This window comes from Trichomycterus rosablanca, chromosome 14 (genome assembly GCF_030014385.1).
Source record: "Trichomycterus rosablanca isolate fTriRos1 chromosome 14, fTriRos1.hap1, whole genome shotgun sequence".
NCBI classification, from domain to species: Eukaryota; Metazoa; Chordata; class Actinopteri; order Siluriformes; family Trichomycteridae; genus Trichomycterus; species Trichomycterus rosablanca.
Genome location: NC_086001.1, coordinates 29,546,759 through 29,574,447, shown reverse-complemented (window position 1 = coordinate 29,574,447; position 27,689 = coordinate 29,546,759). Strand labels below are relative to the sequence as shown.

Here is a 27,689-nt window from a genome sequence, read left to right as displayed (position 1 = left end):
CACATTGTCCACCCTAAATATAACAGACACGTCTTTCTTTTTCTCACTTTTTAGGGGGGCTACAGGTCTAACCACACCCACGTCTGCCATCAATCCCATTACAACAAACAAAACTTACAAACTGAAGAAGTTTATTGAAATAGTGTTTTAGGGTCAGTTAGGGTCAAAATAAAAGATATCAAGAAAGACATAATATTTTGTGATTAAGCTCTACTTCAAGATTATCAAAATATTTAATACTAAAGTCATATTTATGATGGTGACCAAAAAATGTAAAGTTTAAAATCGTAATGAGATCAAAGTCATAATTATTTTGAGATTAAAGTTGTAATAGTTATAATATTTAGAGCGTCATTGGACTACCAGAATCCAAATTCTAACCGTAAAAACACATGACCATCTTTAGGGCTGCATTGGGGTTTTCTGATAATATTACTAACACTTTCCTCGGTCAGGTTTGTGATTAAACATCAGTAAATGATGTGTAATTTATTTTAGAATCCAGTTCTTTTGCCGATTCAATACCTGAGCCTTTTAGTAGAATGTTTCTGTGTGCCTCACACACTACCATCAAATGCTGTTGGGTAGTCCACAGTGATTTCACATTCTCAAAATTTTAAGTTTAATCTTAAAATAATTATTTTAATCTTGAAATATTATGACTCTGTTCTTGAAATACTTGAGTTATAACTTAAATAGTGAAGTTCTACAATTATGTTCTACAGTAACGGAGCATGACATAAGTAATACTATAGTTTTTGTTATAATTAATATATTTCTCTTAAAACAGATTTCCAATTCTGTGATTATCCTGTGAAGTTTTTCATCTGCATCCAGTAAGTAACCATTGTCAAGATGGAACAGAAGACTGTTTAAAACATTTATTTTATGTTTCATGTTTGGTCTTTTTAAATTCTCAGTATGGCTTTCACAACACCCTCATATTGGACAATAAGAAGAAAATCCAAAGCCAGAGTTAATGAACAATTAATTTCTGTCTACGTAAATGAACTGGGCTGTGGGAGTCCATATCAAAGGCAGGAACAAAATACTGAGGAAATTGAAGACTGTTTGTCCAATGAGGACAACGAGGAATTTTTTGATGCCTTTGAACTCACAGAAACAGAATCAGACACAGACTCAGATTCAGAAGTCCAAGCCTCTCTGCATAGTAGACTGGCATCATGGGCTGTTGAGCAAAATGTTACACATTCTGCTTTAAACAGTCTCCTAAAGATCCTGGCAGATTACCACCCAAAACTCCCTCATGATGCAAGAACATTGCTTGGAACTGTTCGTTCTACAAAAATGACCTGCAAAGATATTGCTGGGGGACAGTATTACCATTTTGGTGTGCTTGAAGCTATTACACATCTCTTAGAAGAACACAAGCATGTCATAAAAGAAACACACCTTCTGAACCTCCAGGTCAATATTGATGGTTTACCTTTATTCAAGAGTTCCACCACACAGTTTTGGCCAATTCTAGGAATTATTGAAAATCTTCCAAAACATGACCCAGTCATAATAGGTTTGTTTTGTGGCAACCAAAAACCAGGATCCCTGGATGCCTTCCTAGAAGATTTTGTGTCAGACATTTCTAATCTGGAAAAAGGATTTAATTACAAAGGAGATTTCCTGTACTTAAGGCTGTGCACAGTAGTTTGTGATGCTCCGGCATGTGCCTTTGTGAAAAACATAAACGGTCACTCTGGCTATAGTGGCTGTGGGAAATGTACCCAAGAGGGGAAGTATATTGAGAATCGAGTTGTTTTTCCTGAAATTGATGCTTTACTCAGAACAGATGAGTCATTCAGGGCTCAAATAGATGAAGAACATCATCATGGTCCCACACCACTGCAAAGAACATCACTGAAAATGGTAACAGGCTTTCCATTAGACTATATGCACCTTGTGTGCCTTGGTGTTATGCGCAGGCTCCTTTTGTTGTGGCTACGGGGTCCTTTGTCCTGCAGACTGCCTGCCTCTACTGTTGACAACCTTTCAAGCAGACTTCAGCAAATCCGTAAAAATGTTCCCTTGGAATTCTCGCGACAACCAAGGTCTGTAAGAGAGTTAGACAGGTGGAAAGCTACTGAGTTCCGGCAGTTTTTGTTGTACAGTGGGCCTGTTCTTTTAAATAGCACACTCATTACAACAGCATACCAAAACTTTCTTCTACTTTTTGTGGGAGTGTTCATTTTATCCAGCAAACAGCTACTCCGAGACCATCTTGAGTATGCTAATGACATTTTGGTTTTATTTGTGAAACACTTTCAAGAGCTCTATGGGGAAAAGTTCATGTCTTACAATGTACACAACCTTGTTCACTTGGCACAAGATGTAAAAATACATGGTGCACTCGATAATTTCAGTGCATTTAAATTTGAATCTTTCCTTCACCAGATTAAAAAGCTAATTAGAAAACCTGGCTTCCCACTCAGTCAGGTCATTAGAAGACTGTCAGAGAGGCCCAAAAAACTGAATCGAAATAGGAAAAGAATGGGATTATACAAAGTTCATGCATGTGGTCCACTTCCCAGGTCCATCCAAACAGCCAGTCAGTATCGCGAACTGAGGACACAGAGTTTCTCATTGAGATTAGATGAAGCCAACAGCTTTATTTACATCAACAACAAAGTTGCCAGAGTGAAAAATATTTTCTCCCATGGAAATGAGGTCTACATTGCATACTGCTGTTTTCTCGAACAGGAATCATTCTTCGAATACCCTCTTTCCTCAGCCACACTTGGCATCTACTTAATAGACAAGGTCTCAGGGGCCACTGAATATTGCACATTTTCAGAAGTTCAACAGAAGGCATTTGTTTTGCCATATAAGATGAAATTTGTATCTTTTCCCCTTCTGCATACCAGTTCATGAGAAATTTGCTACCAGAACCTCCCTTTTCATCCCCACTGAGTTTTTTTTAAATTTTCTTCTTCATAATCAAGTTTATTATTTTTTTTTTATAGTTTTCATGACATATGAGTAGCATGATAGATCCCTGTATGATAGGAATGTACCTACTGGTTGAATTTGTGGATGAGGGAACAACAAGCCCGGTGGCAGCAGAGTGGTACCATGAGGGCATATCATGGTGGCCTCCATACACAGACAAAGCCAAACTTCTAAAAAGTATCCGAGGCAGTGAGGTCCCAAATGTGAGCAGAGGATGGACACAGCACCAAGCTCGTATCCTTTACAGCTCAGGTAATCTAAAATGTATAAGAATATTGATTAGATAAACATTATCTATATTATGTACATTATACAGTACAGACCAAAAGTTTGGACACACCCTTCTCATTCAAAGAGTTCATGACTTATTTTCATGACTATGAAAATTGTAGATTCACACTGAAGGCATCAAAACTATGAATTAACACATGTGGAATTATATTTTAACTTAACAAAAAAGTGTGAAACAACTGAAAATATGTTTTATATTCTCGGTTCTTCAAAGTAGCCACCTGTTGCTTTGATTACTGCTTCGCACACTCTTGGCATTCTCTTGATGAGCTTTAAGAGGTAGTCACCTGAAATGGTTTTCACTTCTCAGGTGTCCCCTGTCAGGTTTAATAAGTGGGATTTCTTGCCTTATAAATGGGGTTGGGACCATCAGTTGTGTTGTGCAGAAGTCAGGTGGATACACAGCTGATAGTCCTACTGAATAGACTGTTAGAATTTGTATTATGGCAAGAAAAAAAGCAGCTAAGTAAAGAAAAATGAGTGGCCATCATTACTTTAAGAACTGAAGATCAGTCAGTCCGAAAAATTGGGAAAATTTTGAAAGTGTCCCCAAGTGCAGTCGCAAAAACCATCAAGCGCTACAAAGAAACTGGCTTACATGAGGACCGCCCCAGGAAAGGACGACCAAGAGTCACCTCTGCTGCGGAGGATAAGCTCATACGAGTCACCAGCCTCAGAAATCGCAGGTTAACAGCAGCTCAGATTAGAGACCAGGTAAATGCCACACAGAGCTGTAGCAGCAGACACACCTCTAGAACAACGGTTAAGAGGAGACTGTGTGCATCAGGCCTTCATGGTAAAATAGCTGTTAGGAAACCTCTGCTAAGGACAGGCAACAAGCAGAAGAGACTTGTTTGGGCTAAAGAACACAAGGAATGGACATTAGACCAGTGAAAATCTGTGCTTTGGTCTGATCAGTCCAAATTTGAGATCTTTGGTTCCAACCACCGTGTCTTTGTGCGGCGCAGAAAAGGTGGACGGATGTACTCTACTGCAAAGCAGTAATCAAAGCAAAAGGTGGCTACTATAATATAAAACATATTTTCAGTTGTTTCACACTTTTTTGTTAAGTATATAATTCCACATGTGTTAATTCATAGTTTTGATGCCTTCAGTGTGAATCTACCATTTTCATAGTCATGAAAAAAAAGAACAATCTTTGAATGAGAAGGTGTGTCCAAACTTTTGGTCTGCACTGTATGTACAGTCATGTGAAAAAGTAAGTACACCCTCTTTGAATTCTATGGTTTTGTGTATTCAGACATAATAAAAACCATCTATTTCTTATCAGGTCTTAAAATTATATAAATACAGTCTCAGATAAACAATAATGCATAATAAATTACACTCATTCATTCATTTGTATAAAAACACTAGACCAAAATAGAAAAAGCAGTATGTGAAAAAATAAGTACACCCCATGAATGAATAGCATGTAGAATCTCATTTATTAGTAATAAGTTGTAGTAATGGTTTTCTGTATGACTTTATCAGTCTCTAACATCGTTCTGGAGGAATTTTACTCCACTCTTCTTTACAACATTACTTCAGTTCACTGAGGTTTGTGTCCATTCATTTGTAAATGATCTCAAATTTAACTCTAGAATACTTTGGTTTCAAGAGGAGTTCATGGTCGACTCAACGGCTGTAATCTGTCCAGATCCTGTGACTGTAACACAAACCCCTAATCGTCACCCCTTCACCACCATGATTGACAGTTTGTATGGGGTGTTTGTGCTGATATGCTGTGTTTGTTTTTTGTCAGATGTGCCGTTGTGAATTTTGGCCAAATATCTCAATTTTGGTTTCGTCTGTCCACAGGACATTGTTCCAGAAATCTTGTGGTTTATTTCAGATGCAACTTTGCAAACTTAATCTGTTTTGTCATGTTCATTTTAAAGAGAGAACATTTTCTTTCAGAAACCCTTCCAGCAGGCCAAACCTGTTCAGTCTTTTTGTTTTAGTTGAACAGTCATTAAATTGAACATTTAACATGCTAACCGAAGCCTGTAGAGTCTTAGATGAAGCTCTTGGATGTTTTGCAATTTCTCAGAGCATTGCACAGTCTGATCTCGTGGTGAACTTGCAGGGACGTCTACTACTGGGCCTTGAATGTTTTCCACTTGTAAATGATCTTTCTTACTGTAGAACGATGAACTTCAGATTTGGAAATGGCTTTATAACCCTTCCCAGAATAATCAGCAGGAACAATTCTTTGTCTAAGATCATTGTTGATGTCTTTCCTACTTGGTATTGTGTTTACACACACCTGAATGGTCCAGACCACAATAAGTGCCAAAACTTCTGATTTTATAGACGTGATCACACTTACTAATCATCTGTTAATCAAGATCATTTGATTAGCAGAACCTGACTGATAAATACCCTCTTAATTCCTTTAGAAACAGTAAGGGTGTACTTATTTTTTCACACACTGCTTTTTGTATTTTGATCTAGTTTTTTATATAAATAATGAGATGGTGTAATTTGTTATGTGTTATTGTCTATCTGAGGTTGTATTTATATAATGGTAAGACCTGATGAAGAACAGATGATTTATATTATGTCCTGATACATAAAAACATAAAATTCAAAGAGGGTGTACTTACGTTTTCCCATGACTGTATATTATGCATTTAATTGTCTGCATGCAAAATATATTACAGATTGTTTGGACAAGGTCGTCCAGAAATGGAGAATATCCTGCGAGACCTCGGATTTAAATTCAGACAATGATTCCCCACGAAAACGAAAGTAATTTTATAACATGTCACACAACATTGTGTAGTACTTCATGAAGATTTCTATTTGATTTTTCTTTTACTTTTTAGACCTAAAAAGCCATTTGAATTTATTGAAAAGTCTCAAGCAAAATGGCATCCCAGCCCTCAAAAACAGAATCTCAAAATGAAAAAGAAAACAGTGCATTCCCTACCACCACCACCAATACCACCACCACCACCTGCTGACCATCGAAATCCTGGAACAAACAGAAGTAGTAAGTTTAGTGTATTTGTCTTCCCAAAAAAAAAAAAAAAAAGAAAAGCAGTCCAAGATGTAACACTCTTTGCAACTTGAGCTGGACTAGATGGGTCTAAATGGCTGAAGGCTGAACAGATACATACATGCGCCTGGCATTTTTGTGACATCACCAAAAAAAAAAAAAAAAAAAAAAAAAAACCTCAGCCTTATTTTGATAAAATAATAATAAAAATACATTTTGAATCTTGTTTATATACTTATACCACCTTATAGGGCCCCTTAAATTTTAGGAAACACAATAGCTCAGAAGACTTAAATCTTTTCATTCCATTGCCTGAATAAAATATAGTTTGAAAGACTGGGAAAAGCCTGGCAAATCTTTAAAACACAACACTGGCTTTAAAGCTTATGATATTTCACATTTTCACAAGTATTACTGGGCGTTTATTAGAAATCTCATACTGAAGATTGTTAATATTCACTATAATTAGTTAGATACTGTTAAGAATGTGTTTGTTAAACTGTTTGAGGACTAAGCAGTGCAAAGCTAGTCTATAATAATATAACCAATGCCCAGAGAAAAATAAAATCTTTTTTTTTCAGTTCCATTATATTTATAGAAGCTTAGTATTTCAAACATCACGCATAAACGCATATTGAAAAAAGCAGGTTTTTAAAATGGACAGTGTACTTACCAAATTATGATTTTTTAGTGATGTCACAGGATGAGTGCTTCCAGACAAATGTTCAGGGATACTCGGATGAAACCTCCTTCCCAGAATCTAGACAAGGTAAAGTTCATTGAAAATGAAGAAATTAAATATATAAAAACATTACAACACTTTCCAAAAAAGTTGGGATGCTGGGCTACATATAAATAATAACAGAATACAATGATGTGCAAATTATTTACATTGTATTTTTAATTGAAATTAGTACCAAGAAAACATATCAAATGTTGAAACTGAGATATTCTCCTACTAATTAATAAAACAAGTTTAACATATTTAAATAAATTCAATTAAGCAATGGAACAAAAATGTTTCATGCTGTGGAAATGACTAGATTTAAGAGAGCTTACAGTATTTTTTTTCCTTTTATCCTGTCCAACTAATAAAAGTTCTGAAGTGCAGTTTTAATTTCAGTCCACAATAAAACAAACTTAGAATAACAAATTTAAATTATGAATATAGTACATACCTATTTCTTTTTTTCAGTGATGTCAAAGGCCCAGTCCTATCAGGGAAGAATTCAGGATGCTTGGTTCACTGAACCAACACAGCAGAGTAAAATCACATTTGTCATATATGCTATTCATAGAAACCCCCTGCTTGATAAGTATTTATCAAAACAAATAGAGAAATATACATAACCTTACAAATTCATAAAAAGTTTAATCACCCATGCATAATTATTTGCTTTCAGTGATGTCACAAATCCAATTGCTCAGTCAAGATGGACAGTCCACCATCACAGAACAAAGTAAGGTTTCTCTACAGTCATTAACATTACAATTAACTAAAATGTTTCTTAATAATTTAATAGTAAATTTCACTATAGATCTTCAGCATGTTTAAGAAGACAAACTTAAATCTTACCAAGTGCTTACCTTTCTCCTTAAGTGACAGAAGACAATCAAAGTGTTGGTTTGGAAAGCCACTGTGACATTCTGTCAGCAGGACCAGGTAAGATAACAGCACTGCACAAATTACAGTGACTTTATATTTGTGGTTAACCTCACTTATTATTGTTATACTTAAATACTTATGAGTAGACCAATATACTGTCCTTGGTGTTAATAGCTAACGCACCTAGAGTCCGTCTGCCTACAGGCCGACTAGTGCCGGGTCAATGCACACGTAAGTTTAAGTAAATTCTATTTTATAAAATTCCTAATTGTCTTATTTATTGATCTAATAAAGATGTGTGAATAACCATGATATTATTATGTGACTTCCCAGCAGCAGAGAGGGCCATCTTAGAGATGCTGGGGGAACTGCAGCTCCAGGTCCAGCATCTCACTTCTGTTATTACCCAAAGAGGCCCCTTTTTGGGTAACAGCAGCCTGAAGATGCCACCTGCACCAGCAGATAAAGAGGAAGAAGATGGACTTCCACTGGAAAGCATTCAGGCCTTGAATGACTTTGAAGTCCATCTTCAAAACAAGATCTTCAAGCAAAAATTGGTAATTTACTGTACCTTACACACACACACACACTATATATATATATATATATATATATATATATATATATATATATATATATATATATATATATATATATATATATATATATATATATATATATATTGTACATTGCATGTACATTACTTACCGAATATTTTTGTCAACTTCAGGTGTCAAAACTGTCACTGGTTGGGGGGCAAACACTTAAAAAAACAGTGTGGCGGATTTGTGGCAAAGTGTTTGCTCCTCAACTAGCTGTGCAGTTGAACTGGTGTGGCAGAGGAGAGAAAACGGCCATCAAAAACACACACCTGAAAGACACAATTGTCTGTAAGTATAAACATTTTTGTCAACAATTTTTAGTTCTGTATATTGACTTAAGATATCTTGTTTGTGCACCTTCTAGTCCACTAGACCATAATCAGTAGTCATTTTCTAACCACAGGATCATTGCTGGATGGATATTTTTGTGATCTTCCATTGATTAACAGAGTACAGTAGTCTTTATATGGTGTATAGGCTGTAGTCTTTAATCCTAGATGAATGCCTTACCATTCTCATGTGGAATTGTTTAATATGCCAAAAATTCATAGCTCTATCAAAAGATGACAAGCTATTGCAGTCTAATGGCATTAACCCTCCTGTTGTCCTCGGGTCAAAATGACCCGCCACTGTGTTAAAACCCCCCCAAAAATCCACTAAATGCTATTTTTTTACCTTGAAATTGTATGACTTTTCCTAGATTGGCCCCAACAATAGAAAAAGTGAAATGTTGCTTTTATTCACATTTCCATGTAAGCTGTACAAAAAAAGGTACAAAGGTGGTCTTCGGGTCAAAATGACCCGTGAGGCAAATAGAGTTGAAATCAAGGTCACAGAGTTATTTACAACCCACAGAATGTTACAATGTTTTAGTTGTGTCTCAGATCAATCAGTAGCAGAAGTAATCAGGTGGTGTTCTCGCAGACTTCAGAAGACCACCTGTTTATTTCCAGAGGTTATAAAGGTGCTGCAGATAACAGGACCCAGAATTCTGTCTGTACTGAAGCCATGAGTGTGCGTTATAGCGTTGAAGAGGCTGTAGAGCTGATTTTCTCAGATGTCCAGCAAGACAACTCTGATTCAGAAGAGGAAGTGGAGCATGTATCCGAAGAAGAAGATGGGGAGGAATACAACCCAGAGCATGATGAATCATCTTCAGAAGAAGAAGAAAACCCTGAAGCTAAAAGAGAGACTTTCCTTTCAAAAAATGGCAAAATAACATGGTCCTCAGCAGCATATGACCAACACGGCAGGCATGCAGAACAAAACGTTGTGCTTGATGTGACAGAGGGACTGAGGGGTCACAATGTGACATGTGACAATTTCTTCACCTCTTATGAACTCGGACTGCAGCTCCTGAAGAGGAAGATCACCATGGTTGGTGCAGTTCGAAAGAACAAGCCTGAGCTCCCACCTGCACTGCTTGCGTCAAAGGAGAGAAAGGTCTTCTCCTCAAAGTTTGCCTTCACGCCCACCACCACTCCAGTTTCCTACCTCCCAAAGAAAAACAAGAATGTAGTTCTTCTGAGCACACTGCACGCAGATGGTGACATTAGCGATCGTGAGGACAGGAAGTCAATCATCATCCTAGACTACAACCGCAACAAAGGAGGTGTGGACAACCTAGATAAGGTGATTGGAACAGATAGCTGCAGAAGAATGACTGCCCGCTGGCCCCTGGGCAGTCCACAACATCATTGATGTTTCCTGCTACAATGCCTTTGTGATTTGGAGAGAGATCAACCCGACCTGGATGTCTCGTAAGCAGAACAAGAGGAGGGTGTTCCTGGAGCAGCTAGGAAAGGCACTTGTAACTCCACTCATTGAAAGAAGGAAGCATGTCCCCCACACAGAAGCCTCAGCAGCAGTTGTGAAAGCTATTCAGAGTGCAGGAGCCCCTGATCATCCAGCTACCACAGCCACTTCCCCAGCTAGGGCAAGTAAGAGGAAGAGATGTCAGTTCTGCCCTCAAAAGAAGGACTGTAAAACACATACTGTGTGCTGCAGGTGTAAGAAATATTTCAAGTGCACAGCCTTGTGCCCTCCATGTGCTAATTAGTTGAATGGGTTGTTATATTTCATATTTTTGTATTGTACATTGTCTTAAATTGTTCACTGGAGAAAAAAAAAAGAAACTGAGTCATTGGGATGAATACAATTTCATTTAATACAGCGAGACTATTTATTCTATTACTCATGTCTAATGTTACAGCTACATATACCTACTCTTTTTGTAATCCGATTTTTTTTTCAGTATCAGCAATGAGAAACCCGCTGCTCCCCACTCCAAATGAGGCTGAAGCTGAGAAGATCATTAAAGAGTGGCTTCGCCTTTCCAGTGACAGGCTCAGAAAAAGGCAGCGATAGTTTTTACATTTATTTTATGTTTTATATATATATAATAGTTTATGTATATATAAATACTTGTAAATATGTTCTGTTTTTTTAAAGTTAAGGCTAAGTTAGTAGTATGTAAGTTATTATATATTTATATGTGTATGTTAAAATAAGAAACATTTTATATCAAATGTTTTACATAATTTTGCAATTTTTAAAAATGTTTAATTCCTAATAAAAGTTTATTGTTAAACCTTTCATAATTTGAACTCAGTTTTGCTAAAAGACAAAACACAAAATAAAAATAAAACATTAAAACAAGACATCGCGGAGACATCGGATGAAAGTCGTAGAAGGGGAAGCTGGACGTAGGTATGCCGGAAAATACGTCGCGGATACACCGGATCAGCGTCGTTTTAAGGGCGCTTTTTCATCAAAGCTACGTAGTGCCAATATGCAAACGACATAAATACTATGTAACGCCAACCATTCTAAGTAGGGAGCAGCGACGTATTTGTGCTGTCTGGGTAATTATCACTGCACCATCTACACTAAACATGTTACTGTACCTCTAAACCATGTATTACGGTACCCAAAGCGTTAAAGAGGGTAAAACTGCTGTTTACAGTTTAATAAACATTATTTACCGCGTTCTGATGCACAAAATCCACTCAGTTCAAGAAGATCATCGACTCTGTTATTAATGAAATACATTTCAGACATTTTTACTGGAGGAATTTGATGTGATCGGATCTCAAACTCATGTGAAGTGTCTGTTCGGTTGTTAATACCACTTTTTGAAGAGCAATAAAATAAACAAAACAAATTGTTATCAGGTGCCACCCCGACATCCATAAAGAACACTTACTCTAGTACTAATCTTGTGGTTTTGAGATCATTTTACTGTAGGAATTCAAAAGAACTTTTTGCTGCCTGGTGCCACAGTAGCTTCAGTTTATAACAATAACAACAGCCCATTACAACAGTCTAAAGCAGGGGTGCACAACATACGGCCCGCGGGCCAGATCCGGCCCGGCAAAACTCTCGATCCGGCCCGCCAAATAAAGTGCTGATGCATTTTTAAATAAATGATGCTGTCACTTTAAATTCACCGGGTAATTCCATGAAATTGCGACTGAAAAGTAAATGATGTAAATACAAGTTACCTCAGCGGTACCGTGTGTTTGTCCAAACCAAGTACGAGTAAAAAAAGTAAAGTGGATCTCGAGCAGAGGAAATTTAACCCTGAATGGACATACAGGTATTTTCTCATGTCTGCTGTGCTTGCGACCACATTAATCAGCTGGTGTCAGAAAGATGCTGCAGTATCTCCCACTGACCAACACATTTCTTCTAACTACCTGATTTGATATAACTGTATTTAGTGCTGGGCGATTTTCACGATTAATTCGAATGAACGTTTTCACATGATGTTAGAAATGTGACAATCGCGATTGTTTACATACTTTATATTTTAATTAAAATACCAACATGTCATGAAGCAGAAACTGACCAGACGCTCGCGGAATATAAATCAGGGAAAGTTTAATATCAAAAGGGCAAAAACAGTGTACAAAATCCAAAACCAGAGGATAAACAGACAGGCAGGAAACGGAAGACAGCAAGGATTATACACGGTAATGGTTAGATTTAGAAATAAGGACACAAACACAATCGGCAAAACTTCACAACGAGACTCAAACAGAAGAGTTTAAATAAGATTCATGGAACCGAACACAGCTGAACTGAATCAAAACTCCGGAGACGGTGAGCGCGATCAGGATTGGCTGACCGGGGACATGTTATAGTCACGTGACAGTCCAGGGGCTCATGGAAATTGTAGTCCATATGGTTAGACGTGGAATGTGCCCCCTCCATCCACTCCCCAATCACAAGAGGACAAAATCAAAGCTGAGCTGAGTGTTTACTTGATGTCCCCCAGTGTAGATACTGATACAGACTCACTTATATGGTGGAAACAGTAAACAGGCTCGAGTTCCTTTTAAAAAACCTGTAAAGAACTGTTTGTGGTTTTACACTTTTCTTATGTTTTTTATATAAAGGATATAGCTAATTAAGATGTCTATTTTGTTCAAATTATTGTTATATTGTTATAAAGTTTGATTTCCTTGAAAGGATAATTATAGGTGGTGCTGTTACTATTTTTGAATTTCTGCCGTCTTTTAAATAAAACATTTTCAATTGCATTATACAAAAACAAAAACAAAATTGCAATCGAGACTCGATAATACACTTGAAAATAATCGAAAATTTGTTTTTCAATATCACCCAGCCATAACTGTATTACAAATTCATGTGGACAGGTCTGTAAAAATGAAATGTGTGGCCCTCTGGTTTAGGTGTTTATGTGAAATCGGCCCTTGGTAAAAAGAAGTTGTGCACCCCTGTTCTAGTGCCTAAAACCCAGTTCATATAAATCCTAGTGAAGAAAAGGTTGAATCCAGATGATTTGTTGTGATGTTTTTGTACCAAATGCATCGTCTCCATCTAGTGGTGCTAGAAATAAATTACAGCTTGTTGCTTAAGCACAGATTTGTGACTTTTTGGGTTATTTTTAAGCTTCTACTGGTGTGAATGTGTGAGTTGGAAAACAAAACATGACATTATAGAAACTGCTTGGAAGAACGTCTAGGACTGACTGTAGTCCTCTCTAAAGCTACCTGAGCAGTGTTGGGGTAGTTACTCAAAAAAAGTAATCCATTACTCATTACTTATTACTTAACTAAAATTGTAATGGGATTACTTTACTCATTACATCCTGGAAAATGTAATCTCGTTCCTCATTACTTTACTTTCACGTTACATTCTAAACCCAAACAAATACTGTATACTGGAATCACATCTACAAACAAATTCCATTTATTTACTTTATTTATTTAGTTTCAGAAAAATCCTCTCTTGTGCAGAGATGTGCCTGTGTTTGTTTCTGCTTTAAAAAATACACGCCATGAACCAATCAGATTTAACATCATTAAACAAGTTTATTCCTTAATTATTTGTCCTTATACTAGAGGAGCGACTCGGTTCTTTTAGTTCATTTCAAAGAATCGTTCAATAGAATCGGTTCGTTCCCCCAACACTGTAGCTGAGAGATACAGGGCTAATGGAGATGTTTTACTGCTAAGCTGCTGTTCAACTCCAGTCCAGTTGGTGACGCTGGTGCGTCTTAAGTTGTTCTGCCAACCGCCATTAAACATCATAAGAAGAACAAGAAGCTGCTGTGTTTGTACTGTAGAGCCTCATCTGTAAGTAAAATATGTAGTTAATTATAACCCTTATATTTCATTATAACCACATTCTAATTAATAATAAAACTAGAGTTTATAATAAAACATCACTGTGAGGATTTGAGAAGCTTTAACTCCAGTTTTATTTAAACACACAAACTATTAGCTGCTCTGCTAACTGTTAGCATCACACATGATTCAGTACTGATGAACCGATTCATTGAACCGATGAATCAGTGGATTGTAACGGATTCAGAGTTTATTCATGATTAAATCTAACATTTTGATATAAACGCGTCACATTTTTAGCTTTGTTTACAGTGTTTAATGTTTGATAGAAACAGCGAGTTCTTGTAGCTTTGTTTACAGGTTGTTTTACAGGTTTATAGTAAAAGTTAAAAGTATTAGTACAGCACTGTTATTGGGAGTGGATGAGAAACTAGATGTAAAGAACATCAGACTTAATCATTTCACTTTGGACCACAAAACCACTTCCACCAAACTCAAAGGGTTGTTTCCCAGACAGGGATTAAGGCTTATAGTCCAGGACTACATTTAGCTTTAAATAGAGAATCTCCATTCAAAATGCTGTGTAGTCTAGGACTAGGCTTAATCCCTGTCTGTGAAACCAACCCAAAAAGTTCTATTAGAAGTCTTTTCTGTCTGATGCTGCTCAGTCCCACAATAGTTTCAACATTTTCACTATGTTTACAGCCTCACAGCATTAAAAATAAACAGTTAAAACAAGTCTGAAAGAGTTTCCCTGGATTTCTCTTTAATAGGGAATAAAGTACATTTGTCTATCTGTCCGTCTGTCTGTCAGATCTTTTAATAATGCAGTCAGCAGAAGAGGGACACGTCACCCCCATAGATCTACAAAATGAAGGATTCCAAGAGAAACTAATAAAAAAGGAGGAGGAAGAAGATGGAAGTTACTTCTGTAAGTAAATGTGGAGCAATTTGCCATGTTAGTACAGTACAGTGTGGTTAGTATAGTAGAAATAATAAGAGAATGTGGATAGTGGGATTAGAACCTGTACTGTACCGTACTGTCCTGTGTAGAAGTGCTGATACTTCCAGTCTGGATTAAATCTAAGTAGTATTTATTTGTGGTAACTAAACCCACAACCTTCAGTTTCCTCCAGTTGTTGAGTTTCTTCTTCACATATTGATGAATTTCAGATGAAGGATCTTTAATCCCTGTGGAACACGTCACCTCTGAGGAACACCTCACCCCAGAGGACCAACAGTGTGGAGGTTTCCAGATGAAGCCTGTGAAGAAGGAAGAACCTGAAGATAAAGATGAACTCAGTAAGATATTTTTTATCTTGAGTAAAATAAGATTTGGATTGAATAGAATCAGAGGAACCTGGGATGAAGCATCATACAGTGAAAGCTTGTATTGTGCTCATGCAGATCAGTGTGAGCAGGAAATGATGAATGCAGGATGAATCACGTTACAGGACTTTAATATCAGATCTCAGTTTAACAATTACTAACAGTATTTATTATTTATAATGTTATACATGTATTTAATTATAATGTTATAAATGTATTTGATTATTTATAATGTTATAAGTGTATTTGATTATTTATAATGTTATAAATGTATTTGATTATTTATAATGTTATAAATGTATATGATTATTTATAATGTTATACATGTATTTAATTATAATGTTATAAATGTATTTGATTATTTATAATGTTATAAGTGTATTTGATTATTTATAATGTTATAAATGTATTTGATTATTTATAATGTTATAAATGTATATGATTATTTATAATGTTATACATGTATTTAATTATAATGTTATAAATGTATTTGATTATTTATAATGTTATAAGTGTATTTGATTATTTATAATGTTATAAATGTATTTGATTATTTATAATGTTATAAATGTATTTGATTATTTATAATGTTATAAATGTATATGATTATTTATAATGTTATAAATGTATTTGATTATTTATAATGTTATAAATGTATTTGATTATTTATAATGTTATAAATGTATTTGATTATTTATAATGTTATAAATGTATTTATTATTTATAATGTTATAAATGTATTTATTATTTATAATGTTATAAATGTATTTGATTATTTATAATGTTATAAATGTATTTGATTATTTATAATGTTATAAATGTATTTGATTATTTATAATGTTATAAATGTATTTGATTATTTATAATGTTATAAATGTATTTGATTATTTATAATGTTATAAATGTATTTGATTATTTATATTGTTATAAATGTATTTATTATTTATAATGTTATAAATGTGTTTTATTATTTATAATGTTATAAATGTATTTGATTATTTATATTGTTATAAATGTATTTATTATTTATAATGTTATAAATGTATTTGATTATTTATAATGTTACAAATGTATTTGATTATTAAAATCTTATAAATGTATTTGATTATTTATAATGTTATAAATGTATTTAATTATTTATAATGTTATAAATGTATTTGATTATTTATAATGTTACAAATGTATTTGATTATTAAAATGTTATAAATGTATTTGATTATTTATAATGTTATAAATGTATTTAATTATTTATAATGTTATAAATGTATTTATTATTTATAATGTTATAAATGTATTTATTATTTATAATGTTATAAATGTATTTGATTATTTATAATGTTATAAATGTATTTGATTATTTATAATGTTATAAATGTATTTAATTATTTATAATGTTATAAATGTATTTATTATTTATAATGTTATAAATGTATTTATTATTTATAATGTTATAAATGTATTTGATTATTTATAATGTTATAAATGTATTTGATTATTTATAATGTTATAAATGTATTTGATTATTTATAGTGTTATAAATGTGTTTGATTATTTATAATGTTATAAATGTATTTAATTATTTATAATGTTATAAATGTATTTGATTATTTATAATGTTATAAATGTATTTGATTATTTATAATGTTATAAATGTATTTGATTATTTATAATGTTATAAATGTATTTGATTATTTATAATGTTATAAATGTATTTGATTATTTATCATGTTATAAATGTATTTGATTATTTATAATGTTATAAATGTATTTATTATTTATAATGTTATAAATGTATTTGATTATTTATAATGTTATAAATGTATTTGATTATTTTCTGCTTCAGAACTGAACAAGGATTTCTGCTGCTCCTCATGTCCACGTTCCTCTACAACCCAAAATCAGCTCCACAATCACATCAAGAGCTGCAACCATGATAAATATGAGACTCTGGTGAAGATTAAGACTGAACATGAGGATCTGACGCCCACCAGAAGCTCCAGTAATCAGCAAACGTCCTCTGGTACTGTCAGCATTAACACCTCTCTCAGTCCCACACAGGAAGAAGGAAACGTCTGCTCACAGTGTGGGAAGAGCTTCAGGTTCCTGAGTTTTCTCAAAATACACCAGCGCATCCACACTGGAGAGAAACCGTATCAGTGCTCACAGTGTGGAAAGAGTTTTATTACACAGAGTGATCTAAAAAAACACCAGCGCATTCACACTGGAGAAAAACCGTATTTCTGCTCACAGTGTGGGAAGCGTTTTAATGCACAGAGTAAGCTCAAAATACATCAGCGCATTCACACTGGAGAGAAACCGTATCAGTGCTCACAGTGTGGAAAGAGTTTTAATACAAAGTGTGAGCTCAAAATACACCAGCGCATTCACAGTGGACAGAAACCGTATCAGTGCTCACAGTGTGGAAAGAGTTTTAATCAACAGGGTCATCTCAAAACACACCAGCGCATTCACAGTGGAGAGAAACCGTATCAGTGCTCACAGTGTGGGAAGGGTTTTAATACAAAGAGTGATCTGAAAAAACACCAGCACATTCACACTGGAGAGAAACCGTATCAGTGCTCACAGTGCGGAAAAAGTTTTAATCAACAGAGTCATATCAAAATCCACCAGCGCATTCACACTGGAGAGAAACCGTATCAGTGCTCACAATGTGGTAGGGGTTTTAATACAAAGAATGATCTCATAACCCACCAGCGCATTCACACCGGAGAGAAACCATATCAGTGCTCACAGTGTGGAAAGAGTTTTAATACAAAGAGTGAGGTTAAAATACACCAGCGCATTCACACTGGAGAGAAACCGTATCAGTGCTCACAGTGTGGGAAGAGTTTTATTCAACTGAGTCATCTCAAAATCCACCAGCGCATTCACACTGGAGAGAAACCGTATCAGTGCTCACAGTGTGGGAAGAGTTTTAATCAACAGAGTCATTTCAAAATCCACCAGCGCATTCACACAGGAGAGAAACCGTATCAGTGCTCACATTGTGGGAAGAGTTTTAATCAACAGAGTGCTTTCAAAACACACCAGAGCATTCACACTGGAGAGAAACCGTATCAGTGCTCACATTGTGGAAAGAGCTTTAATCAACAAAGTGCTCTCAAAACACACCAGCGCATTCACACTGGAGAGAAACCATATCAGTGCTCACATTGTGGAAAGAGCTTTAATCAACAGAGTGCTCTCAAAACACACCAGCACATTCACACTGGAGAGAAACATTAGCTGCATCCAGAATCGCATACTAACAGAGTCTGTACTAGATTGGAGGAAGTACGCAGCGCATGCAGTACAGAAGTGTGCAGTATGCACACAACACTAGGGGTGGGCGATATGGCCTTTAAAAAATATCACGATATCTTTGCGATAACGATATTCACTCGGGATACATACAGTGTATCACAAAAGTGAGTACACCCCTCACATTTCTGCAAATATTTTATTATATCTTTTCATGGGACAACACTATAGAAATAAAACTTGGATATAACTTAGAGTAGTCAGTGTACAACTTGTATAGCAGTGTAGATTTACTGTCTTCTGAAAATAACTCAACACACAGCCATTAATGTCTAAATGGCTGGCAACATAAGTGAGTACACCCCACAGTGAACATGTCCAAATTGTGCCCAAAGTGTCAATATTTTGTGTGACCACCATTATTATCCAGCACTGCCTTAACCCTCCTGGGCATGGAATTCACCAGAGCTGCACAGGTTGCTACTGGAATCCTCTTCCACTCCTCCATGATGACATCACGGAGCTGGTGGATGTTAGACACCTTGAACTCCTCCACCTTCCACTTGAGGATGCGCCACAGGTGCTCAATTGGGTTTAGTCCATCACCTTTACCTTCAGCTTCCTCAGCAAGGCAGTTGTCATCTTGGAGGTTGTGTTTGGGGTCGTTATCCTGTTGGAAAACTGCCATGAGGCCCAGTTTTCGAAGGGAGGGGATCATGCTCTGTTTCAGAATGTCACAGTACATGTTGGAATTCATGTTTCCCTCAATGAACTGCAGCTCCCCAGTGCCAGCAACACTCATGCAGCCCAAGACCATGATGCTACCACCACCATGCTTGACTGTAGGCAAGATACAGTTGTCTTGGTACTTCTCACCAGGGCGCCGCCACACATGCTGGACACCATCTGAGCCAAACAAGTTTATCTTGGTCTCGTCAGACCACAGGGCATTCCAGTAATCCATGTTCTTGGACTGCTTGTCTTCAGCAAACTGTTTGCTGGCTTTCTTGTGCGTCAGCTTCCTTCTGGGATGACGACCATGCAGACCGAGTTGATGCAGTGTGCGGCGTATGGTCTGAGCACTGACAGGCTGACCTCCCACGTCTTCAACCTCTGCAGCAATGCTGGCAGCACTCATGTGTCTATTTTTTAAAGCCAACCTCTGGATACGACGCCGAACACGTGGACTCAACTTCTTTGGTCGACCCTGGCGAAGCCTGTTCCGAGTGGAACCTGTCCTGGAAAACCGCTGTATGACCTTGGCCACCATGCTGAAGCTCAGTTTCAGGGTGTTAGCAATCTTCTTATAGCCCAGGCCATCTTTGTGGAGAGCAACAATTCTATTTCTCACATCCTCAGAGAGTTCTTTGCCATGAGGTGCCATGTTGAATATCCAGTGGCCAGTATGAGAGAATTGTACCCAAACACCAAATTTAACATCCCTGCTCCCCATTTACACCTGGGACCTTGACACATGACACCAGAGAGGGACAACGACACATTTGGGCACAATTTGGACATGTTCACTGTGGGGTGTACTCACTTATGTTGCCAGCCATTTAGACATTAATGGCTGTGTGTTGAGTTATTTTCAGAAGACAGTAAATCTACACTGCTATACAAGTTGTACACTGACTACTCTAAGTTATATCCAAGTTTTATTTCTATAGTGTTGTCCCATGAAAAGATATAATCAAATATTTGCAAAAATGTGAGGGGTGTACTCACTTTTGTGATACACTGTAAGAACACACTTGTTTTGCAGACACTCAGGAAATTTAAGGTACAAATGTTACTAAATGTCCATTAAATTAAGCATCACTTCCAGTAGGGCTGAGCGATATGGTTAAAAACTCATATTCCCATATAAATGTACGATATAATGTAAACTTAAAGTACACCGCATTCCTAATTATTATGCAAATTGGATTTAAGTGTCATAAAGATTACATTTTTTGTTTCTCAATTCAGCTCATGGATGGTATTGTGTCTCATTTCTCTTTGGATCACTGAAATCAATCTTAGACACCTGTGATAATTAGTTTGCCATTTAAAGGAAAACGACTTAAGAAGGCTGTTCCACATTATTAAGCAGGCCACAGGTTTCAAGCAATATGGGAAAGAAAAAGGATCTCTCTGCTGCCGAAAAGCGTCAGATAGTGCAATGCCTTGGACAAGGTATGAAAACATTTGATATTTCACGAAAACTTAAGCCTGATCTTCATACTGTGAAGAGATTAGTGGCTGATTCAGAGCACAGACGGGTTCGTGCAGATAAAGGCAGAATGAGGAAGGTTTCTGCCAGACAAATTCATCGGATTAAGAGAGCAGCTGCTAAAATGCCATTACAAACCAGCTAACAGGTATTTGAAGCTGCTGGTGCCTCTGGAGTCCAGCGAACCTCAAGGTGTAGGATCCTCCAGAGGCTTGCAGTTGTGCATAAACCTACTATTCGGCCACCCCTTACCAGTGCTCACAAGCAGAAACGGTTGCAGTGGGCCCAGACATACATGATGAGTACCGTGCAACCCTGGATGGTCCAGATGGATGGAATAGTGGATGGTCACCATGTCCCAACAAGGCTGCGATGTCAGCAAGGAGGTGAAGGGCCTTCAGGGTTCCTGAAGGTGTGAAAATGACCTTGGCAAAGTATATAGAGTTTCTGACTGACCACTGGTACAAAAAGAAGAACCCGCCCTTCGGCAGCAAAATCATCTTCATGCATGACAAATCTCATGCTGCAAAGATTACCTCTGTGTCATTGGCTGCTATGGGCATAAAATGAAAGAAACTCGTGGTGTGGCCACCATCCTCCCTGACCTTAACCCTATTGAGAACCTTTGGAGTATCCTCAAGCAAAAGATCTATTATGGTGGGAGGCAGTTCACATAAAAACAGCAGCTCTTCGAGGCTATTCTGACATCCTGCAAAGAAACTCAAGCAGAAACTCTCCAAAAACTCACAAGTTCAATGGATGCAAGAATTGTGAAGGTGATATGAAAGAAGGGGTTCTATGTTAACATGTAACTTGGCCTGTTAGGATGTTTTTGATTGAAATATCTTTTGATTTCAGTGAATGCTGCCAATTCAACAAATGACCATTTTCAGTTCTTTACAACCTATGAAATGTTTTGAAACTCTGTTGTGCAAAATAATTTGGAACAGTGATTTTTTTTTTTTTTTGAAGAATATACTGTTATCAATGGGAGGTTTGTTCAATAAAATTCGATTTATACTCTATAACGGTTGATGACTTAAAAATTAGCAGTGACCGACACTCCTTGTACTCACGCGGATGCTTTTGCTTTAGGTGCTGAAGTAAATGTGATGTTGCCACTGTTTGTCGTGATTGTATTTACAGTCGTTTGTTTGGAGTCTGACCTTCTGTATCCGAAAAACTTCCACACCAGTGATGTAGCTCACCTATTAGGGACTAGTTCATACTCAGTGCTCAGCGCCCTGGTGCGCCTGCCACCTACACCCCCGCCCCCACTGTAGTTACGCCCCTGTGCAACACGTATAACATCCTGTCAACCCACATCGTTAACTATGTTAAAGCGTTTATACAGTCCATCGTGATCTATTTAAGGTCCGTATACTTTCGGTCATTCGTTTTTCACTTCAAATCCCAAAGTTAAAAAAACAGGAACACGGGGCGTTATTCGTATTTTATTTCAAGTTCAAAAATCAAATAACAAACAAGCAGAAATTGAAAAACGGCTCGTATTTTAATTTTACGAAATCAACTTTTTTAATCAGTTCAACTGATAAAATAATAAAAATGTTACGCCGCGCCCCCTGTTCTGACTTGTGTCTGCCGTAGTTTTTCCTGCCCTTGTAATTCACATAAGAACTACTGTACTTTTTCTTTAAAAAAATAAAGGTTATTGTAAGAAAAAGAATGATGTTTTCTAATGTCTGACCTGTCATGTAATGTGCATTACAAATATATTGTCTGGCCCTTTAAGAATGTTAAGTGTACTATGCTAGGGCATAGGGAGCAAGTGTGTAGGGAAGATATCAGAAATGATCGATTTCGGTTGTGCTTATGTTCACTTGTGTGACATAAGTAGCGTTCTGCTTCCTGCACTTTTAAGAAATGCAAATTACCACAGAGACACATTGTGGCACAAACAGCCCAATAAAAATCGTTTGATTACAATTTTTAATCTCGAAACTTTGAAATTACAGATGGCTGTCTGAAGGGTGGACCCCATGTATACACTTTTTACAAACTGTTGACTGTTGTAGTTTTGAACTGATTGATCTGATTTTAAAGTAAACTGCTATCAACAAGTTGAGTTGTTTGTAGTGAACTGATTACCCCTCCCCCACTGAGGTGATGTTAAGCTGCGTCTGAAATCTCATACTTACAGAGTCTGTACTAGATTGGAGGAAGTACGCACCGCTCAGCCGGTAAAGAAGTGCGCGGCGCTTTCAGTACAGAAGTGTGCAGTATGCACACAAACAACCCTACGTACTACGTCCACCATCTTACCAACGTCAAGTGATGACCTGAGGACGTGATGATGTAATATCACCATAGTTACATTAAAAGCTCATTACAAGCCCCACTCATGGATATTTATCGTCTTTTTGCGCTAATTATAACGTTATTTAGGGTTGTATACAATAACAACATTTTTCTTTTGTTTATCTTACAAAATTTGTGAATAAGTGCCGGTGCTGACTTGCCACTAATTTCAGTCCAGACAGAGTGGGTTTGACAGTGGTGTTTAGGGCAGCTGAAACATCAAAACTTTACATTCAGGTGTAGCTTTCATCAGTCTCTACATGCTCTTCACCACTGTGCTGGTGTTCTCCTGAGCAGATCAGGCTTATCATCGTGTTCGTGTCTACCAGCGCCTCCGCAGATGTACCTTTGAACCGACATAGCACTTTAAGCTTGCCTGGTTTTTTACAATGGTGGAATAACACCCATGCTCATATGGCCTCATTTTCTCAGCTTCACTTTTACTGCAGCTTTTTCTGATTTGGTGGCATGATCAGTAAAGATGGTGTCTAATTCTTCAGTGCAGTGCGGTGCTGGAACATGCTGGAGTTACCCAGGTGAAATTGCTGTGGCAGGCAGGTCACAGTTGTTTAAAGTGGAAAGTTGTATTAAGTTCTCCAGCACCAGGCTTTCCTTAACTGCAGTTGGGAATTTCTGTGACATGTAGCCCCAGTTTCTCACCTCACCATCATTTTCTGTGGTGGGGTTGGTGTCGCAGGTTAGCTGGCCTCGGGTGCTTCCTGAAATTCAGCTTCAAAGATTTTTGGTAAGGGCCACCCATGTTAGACTATTCTATAGGTTCAGGTCCCTCCATGGCACCGGTGATCTGTACTACCTTCACTGTCTTACTTTAACCCACTGTGGTGGCTTGCATTGCATCTTGGGAATCTGTGCTGGTTCAGAGTAGACAGCAAAAGCTGTAAATGATGTGTGTCCTTTATCACTATTAAAGGGGCAGTTGTAGCCTAGCCTAGTTGTAGCCCAGCGGTTAAGGTACTGGACTAGTAATTAAACGGTCGCTTGTTCAAACCCCACCACTGCCAGGTGGCCAATGTTGGGCCCTTGAGCAAGGCCCTTGACCCTCAATTGCTCAGACAACATAGTGTCACAATACTGTAAGTCGCTTTGAAGTTACTGTTGTAGTACCACCAAATTGGATGTGGTTTAAAGAAACTCCAGTGTCCTGCACAGAGCCCTGACCTTAGCTCCACTCAACAGCTCTGAGATGAACCGGAACACCGACTGAGGCTTTTTTTTTTTTTACAATGCATCGGTGCCCAGCCATACAAATGCTTTTTTACTGAGTTCCCACAGACACACTTCAAAGTCTCTTAAGAAGCTTCTCAGAAAAACGACTAGCTAAAAAGATCACACAGAGGTCACTGTGTTAATACCGTTTGTTTTTACATTTATTTTGCTTTCTGTTTACAGTATTTGTCATTATTTTGCAGTATTTCATTTATAATTAATTAATTAATTAAAGTTGGAAGTGTGTGTGGAAGTTGTACACACAAGAAACGACAACAATATAATAGTGTTAATTAGTGTTAATCTTAATAATATGTTGTGTGGCATTTAAAAACTTCCACACACACTTTATACACACACACACACACTTTTTCTCCGGTTGACCTACCCTGTGGGGGGACCTGAGGCCATTTCAATGAAACTTTGTCAGATGACGTATATTAAGGCTTTCTATTGGTTGAAATGATTGTGCCTGTGTTGACTTTGATTCAGGTTTGCTGGTTTGGTGTGCAATTAGGTGGCAGTCCCCACCAGGATATATAAACAAGTACACATTATACTCACATGTAATACACACACCTTATACACACGTAACACAGACACGTAATACACACATGTAATACACACACAGAGTGTGTCATGGTATGGGGGTGTACCAGTACCAGGGTCTGTCATGGTATGGGGGTATGTCAGTACCAGGGTGTGTCATGGTATGGGGTGTGTCAGTACCAGGGTGTGTCAGTACCAGGGTGTGTCATGGTATGGGGTGTGTCAGTACCAGGGTGTGTCAGTACCAGGGTGTGTCATGGTATGGGGGTGTACCAGTACCAGGGTGTGTCATGGTATGGGGGTATGTCAGTACCAGGGTGTGTCATGGTATGGGTTGTGTCAATACCAGTACCAGGGTGTGTCAGTACCAGTACCAGGGTGTGTCATGGTATGGGGTGTGTCAGTACCAGGGTGTGTCATGGTATGGGGGTGTGTCAGTACCTGGGTGTGTCATGGTATGAGGGTGTGTCAGTACCATGGTGTGTCATGGTATGGGTTGTGTCAGTACCAGTACCAGGGTGTGTCAGTACCAGTACCAGGGTGTGTCATGGTATGGGTTGTGTCAGTACCAGTACCAGGGTGTGTCATGTTATGGGGTGTGTCAGTACCAGTACCAGGGTGTGTCATGGTATGGGGGTGTGTCAGTACCAGGGTGTGTCATGGTATGGGTTGTGTCAGTACCAGGGTGTGTCATGTTATGGGGTGTGTCATGTTCTGGGGTGTGTCAGTACCAGTACCAGGGTGTGTCATGGTATGGGTTGTGTCAGTACCAGTACCAGGGTGTTTCATGGTATGGGGGTGTGTCAGTACCCGGGTGTGTCATGGTATGAGGGTGTGTCAGTACCAGGGTGTGTCATGGTATGGGGGTGTGTCAGTACCAGGGTGTGTCATGGTATGGGTTGTGTCAGTACCAGTACCAGGGTGTGTCATGGTATGGGGGTGTGTCAGTACCCGGGTGTGTCATGGTATGGGGGTGTGTCAGTACCCGGGTGTGTCATGGTATGAGGGTGTGTAAGTACCAGTACCAGGGTGTGTCATGGTATGGGGTATGTCAGTACCCGGGTGTGTCATGGTATGGGTTGTGTCAGTACCCGGGTGTGTCATGGTATGGGTTGTGTCAGTACCAGGGTGTGTCATGGTATGGGGGGGTGTCAGTACCCGGGTGTGTCATGGTATGGGGTGTGTCAGTACCACTACTAGGGTGTATCATGGTATGGGGGTGTGTCAGTACCAGGGTGTGTCATGGTATGGGGGTGTGTCAGTACCCGGGTGTATCATGGTATGGGGGTGTGTCAGTACCAGTACCAGGGTGTATCATGGTATGGGGGTGTGTCAGTACCAGTACCCGGGTGTGTCATGGTATGGGGGTGTGTCAGTACCCGGGTGTGTCATGGTATGGGGTGTGTCAGTACCACTACTAGGGTGTATCATGGTATGGGGGTGTGTCAGTACCAGGGTGTGTCATGGTATGGGGGTGTGTCAGTACCCGGGTGTATCATGGTATGGGGGTGTGTCAGTACCAGGGTGTGTCATGGTATGGGGGTGTGTCAGTACCAGGGTGTGTCATGGTATGGGGAGTGTCAGTACCAGGATGTGTCATGGTATGGGGGTGTACCAGTACCAGGGTGTGTCATGGTATGGGTTGTGTCAGTACCAGGGTGTGTCATGGTATGGGGGTGTGTCAGTACCAGTACCAGGGTGTGTCATGGTATGGGGGTGTGTCAGTACCCGGGTGTGTCATGGTATGAGGGTGTGTCAGTACCAGGGTGTGTCATGGTATGGGTTGTGTCATTACCAGTACCAGGGTGTGTCATGTTATGGGGTGTGTCAGTACCAGTACCAGGGTGTGTCATGGTATGGGTTGTGTCAGTACCAGTACCAGGGTGTGTCATGGTATGGGTTGTGTCAGTACCAGGGTGTGTCATGTTATGGGGTGTGTCAGTACCAGTACCAGGGTGTGTCATGGTATGGGTTGTGTCAGTACCAGTACCAGGGTGTGTCATGGTATGGGGGTGTGTCAGTACCCGGGTGTGTCATGGTATGAGGGTGTGTCAGTTCCAGGGTGTGTCATGGTATGGGTTGTGTCAGTACCAGTACCAGGGTGTGTCATGGTATGGGTTGTGTCAGTACCCGGGTGTGTCATGGTATGGGTTGTGTCAGTACCAGGGTGTGTCATGGTATGGGTTGTGTCAGTACCAGGGTGTGTCATGGTATGGGGTATGTCAGTACCAGGGTGTGTCATGGTATGGGTTGTGTCAGTACCCGGGTGTGTCTTGGTATGGGTTGTGTCAGTACCAGTACCCAGGGGTGTCATGGTATGGGGGTGTGTCAGTACCCGGGTGTGTCATGGTATGGGGTGTGTCAGTACCCGGGTGTATCATGGTATGGGGGTGTGTCAGTACCAGGGTGTGTCATGGTATGGGGCTGTGTCAGTACCAGTACCAGGGTGTATCATGGTATGGGGGTGTGTCAGTACCAGGGTGTGTCATGGTATGGGGGGGTGTCAGTACCAGTACCAGGGTGTGTCATGGTATGGGGGTGTGTCAGTACCAGTACCAGGGTGTGTCATGGTATGGGGGTGTGTCAGTACCAGGGTGTGTCATGGTATGGGGGTGTGTCAGTACCAGTGCCAGGGTGTGTCATGGTATGGGGGTGTGTCAGTACCAGGGTGTATCATGGTATGGGGGTGTGTCAGTACCAGCACCAGGGTGTATCATGGTATGGGGGTGTG

At 38.5% G+C, this 27,689-nt stretch overlaps 1 protein-coding gene, 1 long non-coding RNA gene and 1 pseudogene across 9 annotated transcripts; 2 read left to right on the top strand and 1 right to left on the bottom strand.

The window, feature by feature from the left end:
- LOC134326282 (zinc finger protein 850-like) overlaps window positions 1-27,689 on the top strand; it is a 151,292-nt pseudogene that overhangs the window by 83,154 nt on the left and 40,449 nt on the right.
- On the top strand, window positions 803-11,000 carry LOC134326879 (uncharacterized). 7 transcript variants are annotated; one of them, XM_063009002.1, is made up of 12 exons: window positions 803-836; window positions 3,019-3,213; window positions 5,919-6,006; window positions 6,084-6,250; window positions 6,948-7,025; window positions 7,452-7,520; window positions 7,660-7,716; window positions 7,857-7,919; window positions 8,037-8,093; window positions 8,196-8,419; window positions 8,593-8,752; window positions 10,719-10,998. In XM_063009002.1, the coding sequence occupies exons 2-12, from the start codon at window positions 3,021-3,023 to the stop codon at window positions 10,829-10,831; spliced, it is 1,269 nt and encodes a 422-aa protein (XP_062865072.1). In that variant the 5' UTR covers window positions 803-836; window positions 3,019-3,020; the 3' UTR covers window positions 10,832-10,998. The 7 variants fall into 7 exon arrangements, with proteins under 7 accessions (XP_062865072.1, XP_062865071.1, XP_062865070.1 ...); XM_063009001.1 differs by lacking the exon at window positions 803-836 and having other exon boundaries at window positions 3,000-3,213; window positions 8,067-8,093; window positions 10,719-11,000; XM_063009000.1 differs by lacking the exon at window positions 803-836 and having other exon boundaries at window positions 3,001-3,213; window positions 8,199-8,419; window positions 10,719-11,000.
- LOC134326889 (uncharacterized) lies at window positions 1,430-7,652 on the bottom strand. Of its 2 annotated transcripts, XR_010014622.1 has the most exons (5): window positions 7,435-7,652; window positions 6,930-7,016; window positions 6,188-6,232; window positions 3,031-3,218; window positions 1,430-2,574 (listed from the first exon to the last, which is right to left on the bottom strand). It is a non-coding gene; the product is annotated as an uncharacterized LOC134326889 (long non-coding RNA). The 2 variants fall into 2 exon arrangements; XR_010014623.1 differs by lacking the exon at window positions 6,188-6,232 and having other exon boundaries at window positions 7,435-7,650.

Coding starts and splice junctions, on each gene's coding strand:
- LOC134326879 (XM_063008999.1), top strand. CDS start 3,012: ATGATAGGAATGTACCTACTGGTTGAATTTGTGGATGAGGGAACAACA. Junction 7,920..8,036: donor CATTCTGTCAGCAGGACCAG/GTAAGATAACAG, acceptor TGGTGTTAATAG/CTAACGCACCTAGAGTCCGT. Junction 8,420..8,592: donor AGATCTTCAAGCAAAAATTG/GTAATTTACTGT, acceptor TGTCAACTTCAG/GTGTCAAAACTGTCACTGGT.